Consider the following 24,906-nt stretch of genomic DNA (forward strand, 5'->3'; position numbering starts at 1 on the left):
CGTGAAAAAAACGCCTAGTGCGCACATACCCTAAGGTTTCTATTCTATTCTTTTTCTTTTTCTTCTTTTTGCTATTCCTACTAGCTCTTCGATAATGTTTTAATTTGAAAATAGATCAATATCACTGTTTTTACTCATATATTGAGATCCATGTATGGTTTTACCTACTAGATATGTCATTCTCGGTTTCCTTTTTCTTGGATCTCTTTAATAGTCTTATGTAATCACTTAAAAAATGTCTTTGAATGTTTTGTATTGACTACATTTTCTTCAATAAATCTTGATTTGAACAAAATAGCATAGGGTCACCGCTATTTTGATACCCAGCGCAGATAAAGCAGACAGCTACAGACTGCAGCCCCCAGCTGTGTGCATTATCTTGGCTGTTTATCAAAATATGAGGGACCCTATGCAGCTTTTTTAAATTATTTAAATAAATCATTTAAAAAAATGGCGTGGGTTCCCCTCAAATTTTGATACCCAGCCATGATAAAGCCGACAGCTGGGGACTGGTATTCTCAGGCTTGAAAAACCACAAAGAACTATATAACAAAAACACCAAAAAAGGAGCCAAGACAAATGATATGTGCACACACAGAATGTGGTGAGCCTTCCTCATCAAGATGGCTGCAGCCAAGGTGCAAGATGCTGATGTCACAGCCACTCAACCTCCTCACTAGAGGGGAGGGGCGGCTGCTTAGCATAAGACATGCACACTAATAAGGCTTGCACTGGGAGCCCATCATATAATGAGTGAAATGCACAGTGTCTGAACTGTGACCTATAAATGACGCCAGAAACCCAGGTCAGGCGGGCTAAACAGCACTATATAGGTGCATCTCGCACGGATACACGAGACGCACAGTGTCTGAATTAAGGCCTATAAATGACGCACAACACCAGGTCCAGGCGGGTCAGTTAGCACTATATGAGTACATAACACATGACAGGCTCACCATTTAACCACCTGAATTCAAAAGGTCCACACACATCCTGCAAAAATGGATAAAATGTGCCATACCTCAAATAGTGAGATATTAGTTTATATTTTGGCCCAAAATATGTAAGCTCGCAATCCGTTCGTCAAGGATTCTCACACTTGCGAGTCCCTACACTGAATTAGTTAGAAAAACCACATGTTTTATGTACTCATATAGTGCTAACTGACCCGCCTGGACCTGGTGTTGTGCGTCATTTATAGGCCTTAATTCAGACACTGTGCGTCTCGTGTATCCGTGCGAGATGCACCTATATAGTGCTGTTTAGCCCGCCTGACCTGGGTTTCTGGCGTCATTTATAGGTCACAGTTCAGACACTGTGCATTTTACTCATTATATGATGGGCTCCCAGTGCAAGCCTTATTAGTGTGCATGTCTTATGCTAAGCAGACGCCCCTCCCCTTTAGTGTGGAGGTTGAGTGGCTGTGACATCAGCATCTTGCACCTTGGCTGCAGCCATCTTGATGAGGAAGGCTCACCACATTCTGTGTGTGCACATATCATTTGTCTTGGCTCCTTTTTTGGTGTTTTTTTTTATTCTCAGGCTTGGCAAGCACATTGTTATTGGGCCCTCCCCAGCCTAAAAATAGCGCCCATAGTCACCACAGAATTGGTGCATCCAGCAGATGCAACAGTTTTGACATTTACCCGGCTCATCCAGTTTGCTCTGTAGCAGTGGCAATCGGGGTAATATAATTGATTAATGACAGCTGTGATTTATCAAAAAGTCACAGCTGTCATCAAACCCGAGGTTTTTAATAGGGAGGGGTCTACGAGACACCTCATTACTTATCGTGTAAGTAAAAAAAAATAAACAGAATACACAGAGCAAAATCCTTTATTAAAAAAAAAAATTAAAATAAAAACACCCTCTTTCTCCAATTTATTATCACCAAACACCCCTGCGGGTCCAACATAGTCCACAGGCACGATGTTCCACGACGATCCCAACTCTACTACATCCTGAGGTGGCATTCCGCGGTCACATTATAAAATGTGACTGAGCACTGCGGCATCAGGGATACATTGATGGAGATGCAGCTGTGTGAACAATGACATCAGTGAGTTTACCTGAGGTTACAGCCATCAGCTCTCATGGTACCCCAGCTGTGACCTCAGGTGAACTCACTTCAGGTGAACTCAATCAACTCTGTGAACTCACCTCAGGTGAACTCTACTAGTTCAATGCTGGATTACCAGCTTAGGCTATGTGCGCATGTTGAGTGTTTGGTTGAAGAAAATATGCATCTCATGGCATCAATGAAACACAAAAAAAGTGATGCAGTTTTGATTCTTTTTGCCAGCAGAAAAATGCGTTTTTCTGCCAGGAGATTCATATTTGGTGCAGAAATGTCTGCAACTAAATACTCAACGTGTGCACATAGTCTAAGCTGGTAATCTGGCATTAAGTTCATCTGAGATGACTTCACTGAGTTCAATGAGTTCACCTCACATGAGTTCACTTGAGGTCACAGCTGGGTTACCGTAGGGACCCCAGCTGTGACCTCAGGTGAACTCATTGAACTCAATGCTGTATTACCAGATTAGGCTATGTGCACATGTTGAGTATTTGGTTGCAGACATTTCTGCAGCAAATCTGCATCTCCTGGCAGAAAAATGCACCATAAACGAGTAAAAACTGCATCGTGGTTTTTCCGCCAGGAGATGCAGTTTTGGTGCAGATTTCTGAAATATATTTCTACAGCAAATCTGCATCTGATGGCAAAAAATGCATCAAAACCGTATTGTGTATTTGGTGTATTTTTCTGCCAGGATATACAGATTTTGTGCAACCAAATACTCAACGTGTGCACATAGGCTAAGCTGGTAATCCAGCATTGAGTTCTCCTAAGGTGAGTTCACTGAGTTCATTGAGTTTATTAATTGCATTAAATTCCTGAAGTCATGAATGGGTTTTCCGTGGGAACTGCCAGCTGTGACCTAAGGTGAACTCACTGACATCACCGCTCTCACAGCTGTGGCTCTGTCAGTGTGTCCCTGATGCTGCAGTGATCGATCATGCTTTCTAATGTGACCAGCACTACAACCTCAGATGTAGCAGAGCCGGGATCGTTATGTCTGTGAATTACGACAGACCTGCAGGGGTGTTTTGGGGGTTAAGAAATTGAAAAAGAAAGTTTTCTTTAAAGGATTTTCCCTGTTTTGTGTTTATTTCTTTTTATTTACACAATTTGTAATGGGAGAGAGTTTCATAGACTAATAAATAATTTAAAAAAACACATGGCAACCCTCAAATTTTGATACACAGCCAAGATAACGGATACAGTGGGGAGGTGCAGCCTCCAGCTGTCTACTTTATTTGCCCTGGGACCCTACCCCGTTTTTTCCAATTATTTATTTATTTTCACTCTCCACTTTGGGACCGAGACAGCTAGTGTGAGGGCAACCAATCACATACATCGGCAAGTCTGTGACCAATCACAGACGCTGTCAAAGAGGGTGGGCGGGGAAGCAGTCAATATTCTTGAGATTTAATGAGCAGACCCGGAAGCAGTGCAACAGCCACACGGAAACTTGGAAAGTATAATGGGGGAAAAAGAGGATCCAGGGAACTACAGGCCAGGAAGCCTGACCTCCATTGCAGGAAAAATCTTCGAGCAAATTGTCAAAGAACATTTACTTGGGAAGGCATTAATCAACCAAAGCCAGCATGGCTTTATGACCAATGAATCTTGTCAGGCCAAGCTGATTTCTTTTTATAACAAAGTTACTGAATGGTTTGACTAGGGGAATGCCGTGGATATAGTATACCTTGACTTTAGTAAGGCATTCGATAAAGTATCATATGACATCCTCATTGAAAAAAATGATCAAGTAAGGAATCAACATAAAATCAGTTAGATAGATTCACAACTGGCTTAATGATCGTGCAGAAAGAGTAATACTAAATTGCTACACATCAAACTGAAGGAAAAATAAAAGCAGGGTGCTGCAAGGTTCTTTTCTGAGGCCAGTGCTGTTTAATATATTTATAAATGATCTGGACAACGGAATTACTGGGGAACTCATAAAATTGGCAGAAGCAACTAAGATAGGAGGAGTAGCCAACACTAGATAGGAAAAAGATCGTATTCAGAAAGATCTAGACACGCTCGAATAATGGGCCGAGGCAAACAGAATGGTGTTTAATAGGGACAAATGCAAAATTCTACATCTGGGTAAAAGAAATGTAAAAAGCACATATAGTATGGGAAGAATAGAACTAAGTGATAGCACTGGGGAAAAGGACTTGGGCATAATAGTGGATACTAGATTCAACATGAGCCAACAGTGTGGTGCTGCAGCTAAAATGGCCAACAAATTCTGGGATGTATCAAGACAAGCGTTGAATTTAGATCAAGAGAGGTAATTATTCCCTTATACTCTGTCCTAGTCAGACCCCACCTGGAATACTGTGTACAGTTCTGGGCACCCCAATTCAAGAAAGACATCGATATATTGGAGAAAGTCCAGAGAAGAGCAACCAAGATGGTAGCTTGATGGCTTTTGAAGCCTCAAACAGTTAAAGATATGAGAAAAGCCGGAACATATGCACAGTAAGTTGTTTTGACATTGCTGTGCATATATTCATTATTTTTCACATTCACTAATCACTTTTTTGGGCAGGGTCGAGGAAATCCACCTGAAAAAGACGTCACATACACATACCCTTAGGCTAGCCAAGCATGTACATATTCTCAGTAAGAACTAAATAATTGTCCATTTGCACTGCTCGATGAACAACATTAAACAATCACAACATGTTTTCCAGGTGGCGGTTGTTTAATAGTCTATTTACACAGGCCAACTTGGCTTCAAATGCACACTGAGCAATCAGTAATAATTGTTCAGTGCGCCCTTCACTACCATAGTTCTTGGCAGCACAGGCCCTGTTTACACAAGACTATGTACTGCAGATAGGGCCGTCTCCAAGATTTTGTGGGCCAGGGCGAAAGAGTCTCTGAGGGCCCCATGCAAACGCGAACATGCCCATACACAGATATGTACACATACAGGGATACATTCATATACATATTTGAAGACAAATTCACAAAAATACATATAAACAGACAAAAATATATACACAGACATACAGAGATATACACATCATACATGCATACACAGACACGTTAGAGAGATTTTTCATATGGGGAAGTTGGCAGCAGCGTGGCTCACCTCCCCTACTTGCCTCCCGTCCAGCTCTTCCCGGGCATGTGTTTCTGCATGCCGTGCTGCGTGATGGCCATCACTAACAGACATGCCTGCACACTATGAGGCCATGTCTGCTAACAGTGACTCTGCCGGGCCAAGACTGCAGGTTTAATTCTGTTTGTTTGCCAGCCAGGCAGTGTTACCGCTAGCAGACATAGCCACATAGTGCACACTGACATCCCATATACATCACAGGAGACATGGGAGCAAATACATAATAGGAGGGACTGGGGGCAAATACATCACAGGGGAGGCATACAAATCACTGAGGACACTGAGGGCATAGACATCACTGGGGATGCTGGGGGGTATACATGTTACTAGAGACAATGGGGGCATACACATTCCTGGGGATGCTGAAGGGCATACACATTACTGGGGACACTGGGGGGCATACACATTACTGGGGATGCTGTGAGGCACATATCATGTTGGCTGGAGACACTGGAGGCACATACCATGCTGGAATTATCTAATGAGCCTGTGCAAAGATTATTATAAAGTGAGGGGGAGCAGGGCATCTCTGACACCGTCTATTGTGGCTGTTGGCTCCTGTGTTATCAGCTGTGCAGAGAGGTGTTACCTGTCTTTTTAATTCTGATTCCGATGAAAAGGAGACTGCTAAAAACTCTTCCAGAAAGCTAGGAAGTATAAGTCTAAAATGCCCCCAGTAGCCAGTGTGAAAATTGAAGGATTAGGAACTTTTTAAAAAAAAAATTATTTAGATCATGATATGAAAAACCGTGTTCAGAATAAATGTAAGACAAAAACCTGATTTAAACAAGTAGGTCATTTTCTGATGACACTTTCCCTTTAATTTTCCAGCTCAGGAGGATGAGTGCTCTATAATCAGCAGATGTAGGAATGCTGTGGTTAATTACATGTAATGAAAAAAGTACCATGTGCTATGGCTACTTTAGTACAAGAGCTAATGGTAGTCCTACTTGATAATTTTATCTCAGAATGTACTAATCCAGTATAATTTATGAGGGTTACTTATGCTGGAACACAATCAAAATAACATAAAGGGCTTGAAATATTGGAAAGTTAATATATGCCATTGGCTATAAAAGGCCACGTATGAAATATCACCTTAGCTGAGCAGTCCTAACCCAGGTGGCTCAATTGCATGATGTAATCATTGCATGGACCTGAGTTGTGGAAGTTCTCTCCTTAAATCACACTCCCCAAGAAGTGAATTGAATATGTTGCAGAACAGTCAAGTGATCACATTGTTACTAGTCATAAGCGAGCACTAAACTGTTCGAGTGTTTATTACTCGAATTGAGCAGGTCTGATGCTCAGACTGGCTCAGCTCGAGTAATGAGTATCAAAGAAGTCAATGGAACTTGAGCATTTTTTCGGCAGACTCCCCTAGGAGGGTTGCGAAGAACGGAAAATCTATGAAATGTACAACTGTTATCCATGTGCTCCCTGCTTTCCTCTTTGATGTTTTAAGGACTTTTTAAATACAATTACAACAAGTACAGGTGTTATGTTCTACTGCTCCACTGGCTTCCCTGTTTTCTGGACTAATCGGAGTGCACCACATTACTCCACACTGCCAGGAAACAGAGGTAAATTGAGTGCACCCTAGCTTCACAAACTCTCTTTGCTTTTTATTTGTTTTCTTCCTTTTGTCACGGTTGTGGTGGCGTGGTAACTACCGCAGACCACATGGTCCATGGTGTGCGACAATACGTAATACTTCACAACTCATAAAAAAAGCTCTTACTTTGTAGTTGTGACTAATCTTGGTTAGCCTCAATTCTATTTAATGTTGATTTTTTCATTATTCTTGCTGTTATCTACTCAAGTAAAATGCTTCTTCTTGGTTCAATTTTTCAGCCCTGTGGCTTTGTGTGAATCAAGTACTTCATATTGCTTTGGCAAATTTCTATTACAGCCAGCACTAAAAACATAACATCCAGACTTTGAGACACCTTCCTACTGGTGAGATGGGATTTGAGAACTACGTCAATAAATCCTTAAGAAGTTGCCAGAGCCTGATGTAATCAGAAAGGTAAAGGTAAACATAAAAAGACATCTTGAAATAGATCAGCAATGGAGTTTTCTATTAACGAAGAGAACTGTCCAGTAACTTAGACAAGTCAATTTCACGTATGCATAAAATTATTACACTTCATTCAGCTTTAGGAGATCATTACAGAAGCAATGTGAGTCATCTGAATTTGGAAACACGACAATAGGGCTTGACCATTCACTTATAATTTTGTCAACAGCTCAAATGTTGCATTTTGTTAATCGCTTCCTATCTGACATGTCTGCAAACTTCAGGGAAGATTTTTTTCAGTGGAGCTACTGTGGCGCCCTGGACAAGCCAGGGGCCACAGGTAACAACACACAAACACCCCCACCCCCAGCAGTTACACAGCAGACATCCCCAGTGAAACTTGATTCCTTTCCTCGGGCTCAGACAGACACACCAGGTGGGTGGAGTCAGGAGCTGGAGACGCCCACCCAGGAGTTTAGCTGGGCTGAGACAGGAAACAAGCCCAGACAAGTCTAGGAGAGGAAGAGAGAGGAGGTCTGCAGAGAGGCAGACGCAGACTGGGGCCTAGGTTGGAGCCTAGGGCCCTCGTGCAGAGAGTGAGGCAGACGGTAGTGGCCGCCTGCAGGAGCCGGGCAGACAGTTGGTGGAACCGCAGGTAGCCGGGGCTGGGCGGTGGCCCACCGGTACTGAATCGGGGAGCCAGCTGGAAACCGGAGCGCAGGAGGAGCGTACGGAAGGTGCAGAAAAGGACTTACATTACCAACCTGGGGTCAGGGGAAAACACCGCAGCCGCCTGTGGGAACCGTCCATCCAGCCGTTTGTTTCAGCAGAGACTCTGTGTGCATCATTGGGCTGAGTGAGTACCACCGTGCCGTGCGGCACAGCGCTGCCCCTGCGACCCTGCACCTCGCCAGGCCCTGTAGCCTGCCTGCCATCCATCCCTACCCCATCACCGGGCCCCGGGACAACCAACCCCCTACCCACGGAGGGGAGAACTAACATCAAAGCTGCTCCCTGTCACCGCTCCCGGGATCCCCGTCCAGAGCAGCGGTGGTGTCACCAAAATCACCACAACCGTGGGTGGCGTCACGGACAATCTCCCTTACCTAACCCCCTTTTACTGTGGAGCCTGGGATCACAGACCGGGTCACGCCACCGTGATACCCACAGAAGTGACCCCGTGGCCCGGATCTGAGTACCCCTGGTCCCCGGGTGACACACTACACTCTGTGCACAATTATTAGGCAAGTGAGTATTTTGAACATATCATTTTTATGCAGATTTCCCAACTCAAAGCTGTGTAAACTTGAATGTTTATTGGATGGTGCAGATCAGGTGATGTGTTTTTGTGTAATGAGGGTGTGAGCAAAAGATATCAACACCCTTTATCAATGTGTGCAGAATTATTAGGCAAATTTCCTTAGGCAAGATGGGCCAAAAAAGATTTAACTGTCTCTGAAAAGTAAAAAATTGTTAAACATCTTATAGAGGGATGCAGCACTCTTGAAATTGCTGAGATCCTAAAACCATCAAAAGTTTTGCTGCAAATAGTCAATAGGGTTGCAAAAAGTGTGTTGAGATAAAATTTTTCTTCAGATATTTTGTCATACCATGCCTGATGAAGGGAAATGAGATGTCTCGAAAGCTTGCTTTGTAACATCACTTTATTTTATTTTAGTTAGCCATTAAAAGGTATCACAAGATTATAATTTGGTTCCTCTCACTGAGAAGATTCAACTGGCTAACACGGTACCAAAACCTTTTCACTTGAGATAAAATATGCACATTAATTGTCAAAGATCTGAGAAGAATCAAACGTGAAACTAGCATACCCCATTATCCTCCAGGTGCTGTCATATTCCAGAACTACAACCTCCCTGGAGTGATCAGAAATACAAGATGTTCAGTGGTCCGAAACATGAACGAGGTAAGGAAGGCTGAAACCATCACTGAACAAGACACAGACATTGAAACATCAAAACCAAAAAATATTTGAAGATAGATTTTTCAAAGTTTTATGGACTGATGAGATGAGATTGACATAATGCATGGATCCATGGCTGGATCAGTAACAGGCACAGACCTCCACTTTGACTCAGACACCAGCAAGGTGGATGTAGGGTACTGCTATGGGCTGGTATTTTAAAGATGAGCTAGCTGGACCTTTTGGGGTTAAGGTTGAAATCAAAATCAACCCTCAAACCAACACCCAGTTTTTAGAAGGCAATCTCTTCAAGCAGTGATACAGGAAAAAGTCTGTATCTTTCAAGAAAACCATGATTTTTATGCAGGACAGTACTCCATCACATGCATCAAAGTACTCCATTGCTTGACTAGTCAGTAAAAATATGAAGTGGCCTACTTCCTTACCAGACGTAAAGCCTATTGAGGACTTGTGGGCTCTTCTTAAGATTTACGATGAAGGAAAACAGTCACCTCTCTGAACAGTGTCTGAGAGGTCGTGGTTGTTGCTGCCCAAAAAGTTGATCATCAACAGATTAAACAACTCACATACTCCATGAATGGAAGAGTTATTACTGTTATTGAAGAGAAGGGCGGCTGATATATTTTTTTTAATGTCAGAAATGTATTTTTGTTCAGTTTGAGTTGTCTGGTTATTATTCTCATTTTAACAGATGAAAAAATATAATTGAGCTGTAAAAAAATGTATGTTTTCATTTAGTTGCATAATAATTCAACACACCAATAGTTGCCCAATAAATCTGCACAAACATATTTTTCTAAGAAAGACAAAACCTAATTTTTACTTTTTTAAATATTTTGGATTCAGATTTATTAACTTTTTGCAATAACTGACAGCACTGCAGTTCAATAGTAAAAGTAATCACAAATACAAATTACCTAATATTTGTGCACACAGTGTATATCTTATTTTTTAATCACATTGAATATACTCCCAATTGATAGCTTTGGAATAAAAGCTCAGTGTAGATGGAGAATCTGTGGTGCGGACTGCAAAGATCAAATGAGGCAACAGATAGTTTCAGTCCCAACCTTTTTCAACATACTCATGGCTGTCTTCATCTTCCAAAATTATTTTGGAGTGATACTAAGATGTATATACATATTTTTTTTAACAATTTACACAATTCCATAGTGAGCTTGGACATGACGGGACTTACATGACTTAACCCCTTCACAACGCTGGACGAAAAGGTACTGCCTATTTGGCAATGACTTAACGACCTTGGACGTACTGGTATGTCCTGGTGATTGTGTGGGCACAGGAGCTGTGATCAAAAATAAATAAAAATAGTATCACTGAAAACATTTGGTCTTGCAATAAATAAGCTGCAATACAGCTTTGTAAAAAAATAAAAAAAGCTATAGCTCTCAAAATACAACAATGCAAAAACTTTCCTTTGTAAGAAAAAAAAATAAAATTATGGTGTAAAAGCTGCAAAACAAACAAAAAAATCAATATAAATGTGGTATCACTGTAATCGTACTGCCCTGATGAATAAACCTGTTTTATCACTTTTATGACATGGTGAACGGCGTAAAAAAACACAAAAAGCAAAATTAAAAATAACTATTCCTGAATTGCTACTTCTTTTCAATTCTGAGGGGTCTAGTTTCCAAAATGGGGTCACTAGTGGGGAGGTTCCACTGCTTAGGTACATCAGGGGCTCTCGAAATGCGACATTGCTTCTGCTAACGATTCCAGAGAATTTTGCCTTCCAAAAGTCTAATAGCTCTCTTTCCTTTCTGAACCCTGCCATGCGCCTAAACAGTAGATTTCCACCCCATGTAGGGTATTAGCATACTCAAGAGAAATTGCACAGCAAATTGTATGGTGTATTTTTCTACTGTTACCTTTGTGAAAATTAAACATTGGGGTTTGGGGATAAAGCAATTTCATCATTTTCATGGCTCACCAAACATCTAAATAAATTTCTTGAAAGGGTCTAGTTTCCAAACTGGAATCACTAGTGTGTGCATGTGTGTGTGTGGGGGGAGGTCCACTGTTTAGGCATATCAGGGGGTCGTCAAATGCAATTAAATGTCTGCTAACAATGCCAGACAATTTTGCAATCTAAAATTCAAATAGCGCTCCTTCCTTTATGAGCCTTGCCGTGCACCCAAACATTAGATTACCACCACAAATGGGGTATCTGTGTACTCAGGAGAAATTGTACAACAAATTGTATAATTCATCTTCACTTGTTACCCTTGTAAAAATACAAAATGTGGGGCTAAAGTAACATTTTTGTTGTAAAAAGTAAAATTTATATTTTTTCCTTCCACATTTCTTTACGTCCTATGAAGCACCTAAAGGGTTAAAAAAAATCTTGGATGCAGTTTTGAGCAATTGTAGGGGTGCAATTTTTAGAATGGTATCACTTTTGGGTATTTTCTGTGACTTACGCGTCTTAAAATCACTTCAAATGCAATGGGGGTCCCCTAAAAAAAATGGTATTGTAAATTTTGTTGTAAAAATGAGAAATTGATGATAAACTCTGAATCCTTCTAACTTCTTATTAAAAAAAAAAGATCTTTCAAAAATTGCGCTGATGTAAAGTAGACAAGTAGGAAATGTTATTTATTAACTGCTTTGAGTGATATACAGTGCCTTGTGAAAGTATTCGGCCCCCTTGGAATTTTCAACCTTTTCCCACATTTCAGGCTTCAAACATAAAGATAAAAATTTACATTTTATGGTGAAAAATCAACAAGTGGGACACAATTGTGAAGTTGAACGAAATGTATTGCTTATTTTAAACTTTTGTAAAAAATAATAAACTGAAATTGGGGCTTGCAATATTATTCATCCCCTTTTCTTTCAGAGCTGCAAACTCACTCCAGAAGTTTATTGAGGATCTCTGAATGATCTAATGTTGTCCTAAATGACTGATGATGATAAATATAATCCACCTGTGTGTAATCAAGTCTCCATATAAATGCACCAGGTCTGTGATAGTCTCAGTGTTCTGTTTAAAGTGCAGATAGCATCATGAGGACCAAGGAACACAACAGGCAGGTCCATGATACTGTTGTGGAGAAGTTTAAAGCTGGATTTGGTTACAAAAAGATTTCCAAAACTAAACATCCCAAGAAGCACTGTGCAAGCGATCATATTGAAATTGAAGGAGTATCATACCACTTCAAATCTACCAAGACCCGGACGTCCCTCAAAATGTTTTATGTCAAACAAGGAGAAGACTGATCAGAGATACAGCCAAGAGGCCCATGATCACTCTGGATGAACTGCAGAGAACTACAGCTGAGGTGGGAGAGTCTGTCCATAGGACAACAATCAGTCATACACTGCACAAATCTGGCCTTTATGGAAGAGTAGCAAGAAGAAAGTCATTTCTCAAAGATATAAATTAAACGTGTTGTTTAAAGTTTGCCACAAGCCACCTGGGAGACACACCAAACAGGTGCTCTGGTCAGATGAAACCAAAATCGAAATTTTTGGGCAAAATGCCAAACGATATGTTTGGTGTAAAAGCAACACAGTTAATCACCCTGAACACACCATCTCCACTGTCAAACATGATGGTGGTAGCATCATGGTTTGGACCTGCTTTTCTTCAGCAGGCACAGGGAAGATGGTTAAAATTGATGGGAAGATGGATGGAGCCAAATACAGGACCATTCTTGAAGAAAACCTGTTGGAGTCTGCAAAAGACCTGAGACTGGGACAGAGATCTGTCTTTCAACAATACAATGATCCAAAACATAAAGCAAAATCTACAATGGAATGGTTCACAAATAAACGTATCCAGGTGTTAGAATGGCCAAGTCAAAGTCCAGACCTAAATCCAATCGAGTATCTGTGGAAACTGCTGTTGTAAATCTGTGGAAACTTGCTGCTGTAATCGCAGCCAAAGGTGGTGCTACAAAATATTAACTTAAAGGGGCCGAATAATATTGCACGCCCCAGAGTTCAGTTTATTTTTTATAAAAGTTTAAAATAAGCAAGAAATTTCGTTCAACTTCACAATTGTGTCCCACTTGTTGTTGATTCTTCACCAGAACATTAAAATTTTGAAGCCTGAAATGTGGGAAAAGGTTGAAAAATTCAAGGGGGCCGAATACTTTTGCAAGGCACTGTAAATCTGGTCTAAGGGCAAAAAAAGTAAAATTTTGAAACATTTCTTTAAATTTCCTATGTTTTCACAAATAAATACAAAATACTGTATATCGTCCTAAATTTACCACTAACATAAAGTATAATATGTCACGAAAAAACATTCTCAGTATCACTGGGATCCGTTGAAGTGTTCCAGAGTTATTAACTCAATGTGACACTGGTCAGACTTTGGAAAAAATGGCCTAGTCTGGAACCGTGTAGTGAAGAGGTAAACCTTATAAAGCTTCTCATTTGTTTCAGAAAATATATTATTTTTACAGATACTATACCAGGATAGTAAGTAGCATAATAAAATTCCAGTAGAATATACTATCTCATAGAAGGCTTCATTAAGAAGCGGACTAGTTACATTCCATTTTTTTTTTTTTTTTTAAATAAATCTCTAATTGGTGAAGGGAACCAGAGGACTCCGAAAGCATCAAAAGAAGTTTTAACTCACTTTCAGGACAGTGCTCACACTAAAAGCATAGACTAGTACCAAAAAGTAAATAAAGAAAAAAATGGATGGTGTTTTTTCAAATAGTTTAATGTTGTAAATTTTTTACAAAAGTAATTTCCGAAAAAAAGATATCAGCATCGAGGATTCACACTAAAGGCCCCGTCACACACAGAGATAAATCTTTGGCAGATCTGTGGTTGCAGTGAAATCATGGACATATTGTTCCATTTGTACACAGCCACAAACCTGGCACTGATTGTCCACAATTTCACTGCAACCACAGATCTGCCGCAGATTTATCTCTGTGTGTCACAGGGCCTTAAGGATGTAATCACACATACATGTACCTTGCACAAAGATCACATCACGCTGCCCGGACCGGCCGGCAGCTCTCCTCATAGGAGCGTGTAAGCTTCATGTATTCCTATGCAGCTGACACACTCCTGTCAGGAGAGCGGCCAGCCAGTCCGGGTGCACAGTGTGACTCCAGCCTACCTCTGTATTTGAGTACTTTACCTCAGGCTGGAAAAATATTTGTAAAATATGTGTTTTGTTTTTTTGAAACACCCTTGGTATCCCATTAGCTTGTTTATGAGACAGCTCTGACAAAATTCTATGATATGGTTGATACCACCAGCTATTCGACAATCTCCTCACATTTTGTTTACATGATACCACATTTAACACCTTAATGTGTACCTCTGATATACAGAGAAACAATGTTGTGCAAGAGTGAGCTCAATAATTGCATTTCTCAATTACTTTCATTAGTGTTTGTGTTTTGAACAGCATTTACCAGCTGTGGTCCGAGCTGTTTCCATGAGACGTATTAACAATCCGCCGTATTGCTTGAAGCTAACCCTACCATGTTTCCTCAAAAATAAGACTGGGTCTTATATTATTTTTGGCTCCAAAAATAGGGCTTATTTTCAGTGGATGTCTGATATTTTGTATTGCTGTATTTTGCCCCGATGTGTTACTCTAAACCCCAGAAAATTTAGTCAAATTAAATGTATGTTAATGTAGAATGAATATTCACCCCTTCCCCCACGTCAGTGATTGAGTACAGTCAGACTTATGTATTACTAGCCTGTTAATGCAAAAGGAAAACTCACCCCTTTTTCTGCCTACCCCCCCTGTGCCGAATTCAGTGATTGGGTGTAGTCAGACTGCTGTATTACTCTCCCGCGGATAGCATCACAATTCTCGGACTGGCCATGTACCCTCCTGGACTGAGAGTGAAGGCTGCATAGAAATACATGTTGCCATGCTGGGATCAGGAGAGCCGGCAGCCAGTCCGAGGATTGTGATGTGATCCTTGGACGAGTAAGCTACCTCTCTCCCTGCAGTGTATATAGCAGTTTCACTGTCTTTTCCCGCAAGTAATACAGCAGTCTGACTGCACCCAATCACTGATGCAGGCATAGAGGGGTGGGCAGGGAAAGGGGTGAATATTGATTTTGTAATAACATACATTTAGCTGGTACATGTTCCGGGCACTTACAGCAACACAACGAGGCAAAGTACAGCAATAAAAGGGACATATCCTGAAAGGGCTGCCCAAACCTGATGTAAGAATACTATTAGTATGATGAACTGCAACTAGGACTTATTTATGGAGTAAAGCTTATGTTTTAATCATACTCCAAAAAGCTAGAAAAATCCTGCCAGGGCTTATTTCGGGGTACATCTTATTTATGGGTGAACACGGCAGTTCTTTGGGGATAATAATATTAACATCATCATTAACATTTGCAGTTGAGATTATACTTTCCTTATCCACAAGTCTCTGAACAGTGGAAAGTTTTACAGGATCACTGAACACATTAGAGATTTAAACACTCCAACAGCATGACATGAAGCCTCTAATGCAGAGGTCTCAAACATGTGGCCCGCGGGCCGCATACGGCCCCTCAGTCTGCTTCGTGCGGCCCCCAGGGCCGTGCCCCTGTTGACTATCGTGGCCGGTGCAGGGGCAGGCAGCAGCCACTGTCTGCGCTTTATGTCAGATGAAAGTTTTGCCGACACTGCGCCCTCAGAGTCAAGCTCTCTATCCACAATTATTCCTCCAATGGAAACTGCGTGACCTCAGCTGCTTACCTCTGATTGGCGGACGGCTACGGCTGCATTGGAAACGTTGTGCACAGAGAGCTCGACTCTGCGCGTGCAGCGTCGGCAAAACTATCATCTGACATAAAGCGCTGACAGTGGCTGCGGCCCCTGCACCGGCCGCGATAGTCAACGGGGGCATGGGTCTGCAGGCAGCAAGAAGCAGAGATGAGGCAGCCGAGGGAAAGGGGCACAGGTGAGAAGAATGTTTGTTTTTTTGTTTTATGTGAAGAACGGCACATTAAGGGACCAGTATGGCACATAACTACAAGCAGAGGACCAAGAAAGGTCACATTAATACAAGAAGAGAACCTGCATGGGCAGATTAGTAAAAGGGGACAATGATGGGACACATTACTACGGGATGGGCACATTACTATATGATTAGACACATTACTATATTACTATAGGTTGGGGACAAGGTGGACATTTTACTATAGAATGGGGATAAGGCAGGGGACATTACTATAGGATGGAAACAAGGTGGGCACATTACTATAGGATGGGGGCAAGGCTGGGGACATTAATATAGGATGGGGACATTACTATAGGATGGGGACAAGGTGGGCACATTATTATAGGATGGGGATAAGGCTGGGCACATTACTATGGGATTGGGACAAGGTTGGGGACATTAATATAGGATGGGGACATTACTAAAGGATTGAGACAAAACTGGGGACATTAATACAGGATGGGGACATTACTATAGGATGGAGACAAGGTGGGCACATTACTATAGGATGGGGACAAGGCTGGGGACATTACCATAGGATAGGGACAAGGTTGGCACATTACTATAGGATGGGGACAAAGTGGGTACATTACTATAGGATGGGGACAAGGCTGGGGACATTACTATAGGATAGGGACAAGGTTGGCACATTAATATAGGATGGTGACATTACTATAGGATGGGGACAAAGTCGACACATTACTATAGGATGGGGACAAGGAGAGCACATTGCTATAGTATGGTGACATTACTATAGGATGGGGACAAGGTGGGCACATTATAGGATGGGGACATTACTACAGGATGGAGACAAGGATGAGCACATTACTACATGATGGGGACAAGGATGGGCACATTATTACAAGATAGTGACAAAGATGGGCACATTACTATAGGATTGGGACATTGCTATAGGATGGGGACTAGGATGGGCACAGTACTACAGGATAGGGACATTACTACAAGGAGATAAGGATGGGGAACATTACTATAGGATAGGGATAAGGCTGGGGACATTACTATAGGATAGGGACAAGGTGGGCACATTACTATAGGATGGGGGCATTACTATAGGATGGGGACAAGGTGGGCACATTACTATAGGATGGGGGCATTAATACAGGATGGGAACAAGGTGGGCACATTACTATAGGAGGGGGACATTACTATAGGATAAGCTCTTTACTATAGAATGGGGACATTACTATAGGATGGGGACATTACTACAGGATGGGGACAAAAAGGGGCACATTACTATAGGATGGGGACATTACTATAGGATGGGCACAGTACTACAGGATAGGGACATTACTAAAAGGGGACAAGGATGGGGAACACTACTATAAGATGGGGACTAGAATGGAAACATTACTACAGGATGGGCACATTACTATAGGATGGGGACAAGGATGGACACATTACTACAGGATGGGGACATGGCTGGGGACATTACTCTAGGATGGGGACATTACTATAGGATGGGGATAAGGCCGGGGACATTACTACAGGATGGGAACAATGATGGGCACATTACTGTAGGATGGGGAGTAGGATGGCGCACAATACTACAAGGGGACAAGGATGGTCACATTACAACAAGATGGGGAACATTATTAAAAGATGTTGGCCAAAATTACTATATGGTGCTAATTGTAACAGTATTAGTTACAAGAAAGGGCTAAAAAAATAAAATAAAATTCAAAATAAGGCATGACATTTTTTTTACCATCAAAAATGTTTGTTTTGTTTTTTTTGTTTTATGTTTAAACAAAGAACGTGCAGGTTTGTTATAATAATAAAGTGAAAAATGTTCAAAACCAGTGATCCAAAGGTGTGTAAAAAAAAATAATAAAATGGTACTAATAAAAATGTCACTTTGTCCTGCAAAGAATGCGGCCCCCAAATATTTTTTTTCCTCTGTGCGGCCCATACACCCAGCTGAGTTTGAGACCCCTGCTCTAATGTGACTGAAGTTACAGGATTGATGGGGTTTCTGCTGTTCTGGCACTTAGAGGCTTTTGAATTGGAGACTGCAAACTCTCTGGATTAAGTGCTGCGGCAGTTCACTCACTGATCTGTGATGAGGGGGGTCACTCACTTTGCATGCTTCAGTGAGGAAGACACAGGAACACTTTCTTTTAAAATGTCCAGCAGGTTTATTTAACATATCATAAAGCATAACATCAGCCTTCCTTCTGATAGAAAGCAGCAAGCTAATGTGCTGCCCCGCTCGCAGCAGCCGAGCTGCTCGGATCCGGACCTTCTGTGGGTGGCTCGAGGGTCTCCGGACCCGGGGGTCTCGCGGTCACTTCGATCAAAAAAAGGGGGGGGTTGTAATGGTGGATGTAGGACGTATATATGGGCTGAGCCGTATTAAGTTCGTGACGCCACCCACGGTATGTGGTGAGGTTGGACACCACTGCTGCTGTGACGGGGCACCCGGGGGAGATGTTGTGCAGCAAGTTGTTAACCCCTCCGTGGGCAGGGATGGCGGCCCCGGGACCCGTTGAGGAATTTTGGTGCAGGGAGATGGGCGACCGCAGGGTGCTGGTGTACTCATTATTGAAGGAAACACACGAGTTTCTGGTAAACCAAGGTGATGGTGGTCGGTGCCCGCAGCCGGCTGCGTTCTGGTACCCCACCCGGCTGGTGGTCTCTATCTTTCTCCTGCACTTTTCCACTCCCGGCTGGATGTGGCCTAAGGAGCCCTTGCCCGCAGACGCTGGCCAGTGGGATCTCTGAGCCCTGGCAGTGGCCTTCTATCCCCCTCAGTGGGCTGTTGTCTTCTATCTGGACTTTGGGTGGGACAGGACCTCTAGTCCTGGCCTGAATCGGTGAATTAACCAGTTCCAGTAGCTTTGGACTTGGCTTCAGGGTCCCAGTACCCCCCCTGTGTGCTCCGGTTTCCGAGTCGGTTCCCCGGGTCGCTACCGGTGGGCCACTACCCTGTCCTGGTCCACCTCGGTTCCACCGAGCCGTTTTCCCAGCTCCTGCAGATGGAGACCGCCGTCTGCCTTCTAGCCAATGGCACCAAGGCTACTACCCTGGCGTCGTTCAATTTGGGGTATTCGCCTCTGCTGGAGCTGCACACAGCTCCAGCCCTCACTCCTCTCCAACTTGAACTCTAAACAGATCTCTACTACTTTCCCGACCCGGGCTGTCCAGACTCCTTGGTGGGCGTCTTCCAACCACCTGGTTCCGCCCCCTGGTGTATCCATCTAGCCCTGAGGGGGGTGACTAAGGTTTTGAAGGTTGGCTGATGTCACTTGTGAGGGAACGGTGTAGTGCAGGTGCCTATTTGTGACTAACTGGCCCGGCCAGGGCGTCACACTAAGACAGTTCCTTTAACTGTGGGATCGCACACATAAATTCCACTGACCCTGGTCAGTATTCATACACGATTCTACAATCCATTACCTTCAGGAGGTTTGGCAGTCTCCATACACACTGACTCCTGTCAGCCCACAGCACCTCTCTCAGAGGCTTTTCCTGACAGAATGACCATGTGCCAAACAAACAGTCTCAATCTTAACACAAAAGACTTACCCATGGGCGGAGGGTATATGGATAGCCAGACATGCCCCTAACTCTAGCTATTTGTAACCCTGGCCCTGAATGCCTTAAGCCCATCTTGTGGTGCAATTGGTCCCAGATAAACCTCCAGCTTTATATCCCAGAAGACAACCACCTCTGTGATACAGATCAGCCATTCACAATGTAGCCAGTCGCCGTCTTATAGGGCATAAAAATTCAATGTTTGAAAATTGCAAAATTTTCAACATTATTGATATTTTCACAAATAAATACAATAAATATCATCCTCAATATCTCGCTATCATTAAGTAAAATGTGTCCTTTAACTACAGTCTCAGAATCACTGGGATCCGTTGAAGCGTTCCTGAGTTATTACCTCATAAAGTGACACTGGTCAGAATTGAAAAAACTGGCCTGGTCATGATGGTGAAAACCAGAGCAATTTTATTTTATCTTTGGTATTCTTGGGGTTTGAACTTGCAGTAGATACTTCTAAAGGCCACTTTACACACAGCGACATCGCTAGCAATGTTGCTGGTGAACGTACCCACCCCCGTCGGTTGTGCGTCACAGGCAAATCGCTGCCCATGGCGCACAACATCGCTTACACCCGTCACACGTACTTACATCCTAACGACGTTGCTGTGGCCGGCGAACCGCCTCCTTTCTAAGGGGGCGGTCCGTGCGGCATCACAGCGGCGTCATTAAGCAGCCGCACAATAGAAGCAGAGGGGCGGAGATGAGCGGGCCGAACATCCCGCCCACCTTCTTCCTTCCTCATTGCGGGCGGCCGCAGGGACGGTGATGTTCCTCGTTCCTGCGGTGTCACACATAGCGATGTGTGCTGCCGCAGGAACGACGAACAACCTACGTCCTGCAACAGCAACGATAATCGGGATTAGAGCAACCGGACAACGATCAACGATATGGTGAGTATTTTTCATCGTTAGCTGTCGTTCGTGCGTTTCACTTGCAATGACGTAACTGATGAGGCCGGATGTGCGTCACGAATTCCGTACCCCCAACGACATCTCAATAGCGATGTCATTGCGTGTAAATCGGCCTTAAGAATAGACATTGGCAGCACTGTATCTTTTTAGCAGATTGACCCACTGTTCTGTATATGTAGGGCTTGCTTGACTACCCAAAGTGGATATTAGGTAGTAAGGAACAAACGTAACTGTAGGCTATGTGCGCACGTAGCGTAATTTCATGCATTTACGCTGGGTTTAGCACTGCAGCGTAAATGCATGCGTCCTGAATCCCCTGCACAATCTATGAAGATTGTGCATAATCTGTACGCATGATGCTTTTTTGAACACAGCGTTTTCAGAGTCAAAAATTTGACAAAAATCCGTGCGTTCAAAAATGCAGCATGTCACTTATTCCGTGCGCTTTGGATGCTGCTCCCACTCTGTCTATGGGAGAGGCAGTATCGCGAGTGCATGAATTTGGCATCTATTCTGTAGCCACACTGCATCCATTACGCAGTGTTTCTGCAGCGATTTGAAGCGCACATGCACTGCCAAATCGCTGCAGAATTTGCAGCATGGACATGACGCAATGTGTGTAGCCTAAAACTCCACTTCCTATATGATCTGCACAGGGGTATATTCCTCTGATTCAGCCATTTATTTAAATGCTTGATAATATCAATACATTTGTAAAATATACGGTACTTTTTGAGGCTGATTATGAAAAGCTGCATCAATTTTGTCCGCTGAGATTATATATATATATATATATATATATCTCTATCTATCTATCTATATATATAGATAGATATAAATAGATATATATACAGTGCCTACAAGTAGTATTCAACCCCCTGCAGATTTAGCAGGTTTGATAAGATGCAAATAAGTTAGAGCCTGCAAACTTCAAACAAGAGCAGGATTTATTAACAAATGCATAAATCTTACAAACCAACAAGTTATGTTGCTCAGTTAAATTTTAATAAATTTTCAACATAAAAGTGTGGGTCAATTATTATTCAACCCCTAGGTTTAATATTTTGTGGAATAACCCTTGTTTGCAATTACAGCTAATAATCGTCTTTTATAAGACCTGATCAGGCCGGCACAGGTCTCTGGAGTTATCTTGGCCCACTCCTCCATGCAGATCTTCTCCAAGTTATCTAGGTTCTTTGGGTGTCTCATGTGGACTTTAATCTTGAGCTCCTTCCACAAGTTTTCAATTGGGTTAAGGTCAGGAGACTGACTAGGCCACTGCAACACCTTGATTTTTTCCCTCTTGAACCAGGCCTTGGTTTTCTTGGCTGTGTGCTTTGGGTCGTTGTCTTGTTGGAAGATGAAATGACGACACATCTTAAGATCCTTGATGGAGGAGCGGAGGTTCTTGGCCAAAATCTCCAGGTAGGCCGTGCTATCCATCTTCCCATGGATGCGGACCAGATGGCCAGGCCCCTTGGCTGAGAAACAGCCCCACAGCATGATGCTGCCACCACCATGCTTGACTGTAGGGATGGTATTCTTGGGGTTGTATGCAGTGCCATCCAGTCTCCAAACGTCACGTGTGTGGTTGGCACCAAAGATCTCGATCTTGGTCTCATCAGACCAGAGAACCTTGAACCAGTCTGTCTCAGAGTCCTACAAGTGATCATGAGCAAACTGTAGACGAGCCTTGACATGACGCTTTGAAAGTAAAGGTACCTTACGGGCTCGTCTGGAACGGAGACCATTGCGGTGGAGTACGTTACTTATGGTATTGACTGAAACCAATGTCCCCACTGCCATGAGATCTTCCCGGAGCTCCTTCCTTGTTGTCCTTGGGTTAGCCTTGACTCTTTGGACAAGCCTGGCCTCGGCACGGGTGGAAACTTTCAAAGGCTGTCCAGGCCGTGGAAGGCTAACAGTAGTTCTATAAGCCTTCCACTTCTGGATGATGCTCCCAACAGTGGAGACAGGTAGGCCCAACTCCTTGGAAAGGGTTTTGTACCCCTTGCCAGCCTTGTGACCCTCCACAATCTTGTCTCTGATGGCCTTGGAATGCTCCTTTGTCTTTCCCATGTTGACCAAGTATGAGTGCTGTTCACAAGTTTGGGGAGGGTCTTAATTAGTCAGAAAAGGCTGGAAAAAGAGATAATTAATCCAAACATGTGAAGCTCATTGTTCTTTGTGCCTGAAATACTTCTTAATACTTTAGGGGAACCAAACAGAATTCTTGTGGTTTGAGGGGTTGAATAATAAATGACCCTCTGAATAAACTTTTCACAATTTAAAAAATAAAAATAAAAAAAGAAATAACATTCTTTTTTGCTGCAGTGCATTTCACACTTCCAGGCTGATCTACAGTCCAAATGTCACAATGCCAAGTTAATTCCGATTGTGTAAACCTGCTAAATCTGCAGGGGGTTGAATACTACTTGTAGGCACTGTATATATAGATATATATATATATATATATATATATATATATATCTATATATATAATTGCCTTATTCTGTCTGTCTGTCTTGCTCCAAAATGACGTCATTACAGTGAAACCGTCGCCACACCGCTTGCGCTAAAGAGCCTGTGACCAACGGCTCAGCTAACTGAACAGCCCGAACTACGGGCCAACAGGACGATGCCTGACACTTTTCCCCGCAACCACAAGGAGCCCCGACTTCCTGGTGAGTGCTGCACCTCCGGGAGCCCAAACCGGCAACCCAGCCGACACATACCCACGTCTCGCCTCCGCCCCCGCACACATTACCCCACTCAGCTCCACCCCCCGCATGTATACACTGAACACACACATACACACACACACACACACACACACACACACGAATAGTCACCTGCTTCCAGCCATGCAGTCCCCAGCACTGACATCCTCAGCCGCGCGGCGTCGCTCAGTCCCACAGATGAAGGAGATGGCAGTGCCAGACAGCGACCCCCAGCACAGCACTTCCCTCTGGTGCTGTGTGGGCCCCCTCTCCTTCATGACCAAGTGGTTTGTGCTACACCCCTCCCCCCCACTCAACCTGTATGTTATTTCCCAGCCACCCCGGAGCCGCCTGTGTGGGCCCCCCGGAGCTGCGTGTGTGGGCCCCCAAGAGCCGTGTGTGTGTCTATGTGTATGCAGCAGAGTTGTGTGTGTCTATCTGTATGTATGCAGCAGAGTTGTGTGTGTCTGTCTGTCTCCTGGCACTTAGTTTGACTTCAACTTGATGGCCCGGTAGCATGGAACTAGCCGGGCCCCGCTCCCTACTATGGCTAAGTATGGGAGCTTGCTCTCAGGGCTCACGCTTGGGATTTTCTGGACCGTTTTGGATTGGAAAGTCCTATCCCCCTCGTTGCGCTAATGCTCCGATTCTGGAGTGGGTGGGAACAGATCATAAAGGCTCCGTTCTCCTCAGGTGAATTGTCGGGTTACCTGAAGCTATTCCCCGACATAGGGTCCGTGTACCCCGTTGTGCCAACGGTTCCAGACCAGTGATGGTGCTAGGCTGCCAGCTGTCCTCCTCGACAGGTCCGAGCACCTCGCCACAATCACAATTCCTCTAGGCCCAGACCACTGTCTGCAACCTAGATAGTTCTAGAAATATCCTAGAAATATCATCCGAATCATCTGGATGAAACTCGGACTATATTTCATTCTCCAGTCTGTTGGATTCAACCAATTAAGCATTTGTCCCTGTGCTGCTTCTCACGCACCCCCTGCGGAGTGGCAATGGCTTCTTGCAGAGGAGATGCAGTTATTAGTACTCTGCGGGCAGCTTCCTCCCGGAGAAATTCATTTTAGGTTAGGACAACAAAGTCCTAATATTAAGAAGCTTATCACTGTATGAAATACTTTTACTTTTCCATGTTTGTAGAGAAACAGAAATATTTTTAACAAAAAAAAATGAAATGTGCACATGATAACAAGAATTTTTACTGTTTTAAGGGAAGCCTTTTCTCCTGTACCCGGCAAGGCAAAAAGAAAAGAGAGCAGCACCGATGGGGTGAGAGCTGCAGATAAAGTGAAGAAACAGGTATCCAATGCTGGAGAAGACAGGGCAATGCTGTTGGGGTTCACTATGATGGGGCTCTCTGTCCTCATGTTCTTCTTGCTGGGGATCGCAATTTTGAAACCATTCATGCTCAGGTGAGTAACTTCCAAACAATGTAGTGAAGTAATGGAAACAGCAGGTTGCTTGTGTTTACTAGTTGACTTTTAGCTGGAACCATTTGATAGACGCAGGAGCTTCAGAAGCACAAAACAATTACAGAAAATTTAGATACACATAAAATGATA

General features: G+C 43.3%; 1 protein-coding gene across 2 annotated transcripts in view; it reads left to right on the forward strand.

Annotated features, from left to right (window-relative positions):
- KCNMB3 (potassium calcium-activated channel subfamily M regulatory beta subunit 3) overlaps nucleotides 1–24,906 on the forward strand; it is a 94,733-nt gene that overhangs the window by 53,405 nt on the left and 16,422 nt on the right. Inside the window, exon 2 of one of the 2 annotated variants that reach the window (XM_075338544.1) lies at nucleotides 24,556–24,756. In XM_075338544.1, coding sequence (XP_075194659.1) covers nucleotides 24,556–24,756 — 201 coding nt within the window. The remainder of the gene's footprint in view (nucleotides 1–24,555; nucleotides 24,757–24,906) is intronic. The other variant, XM_075338545.1, reaches the window with a different exon arrangement.

This window comes from Anomaloglossus baeobatrachus, chromosome 3, assembly GCF_048569485.1.
Source record: "Anomaloglossus baeobatrachus isolate aAnoBae1 chromosome 3, aAnoBae1.hap1, whole genome shotgun sequence".
In the NCBI taxonomy this organism is placed as follows: Eukaryota; Metazoa; Chordata; class Amphibia; order Anura; family Aromobatidae; genus Anomaloglossus; species Anomaloglossus baeobatrachus.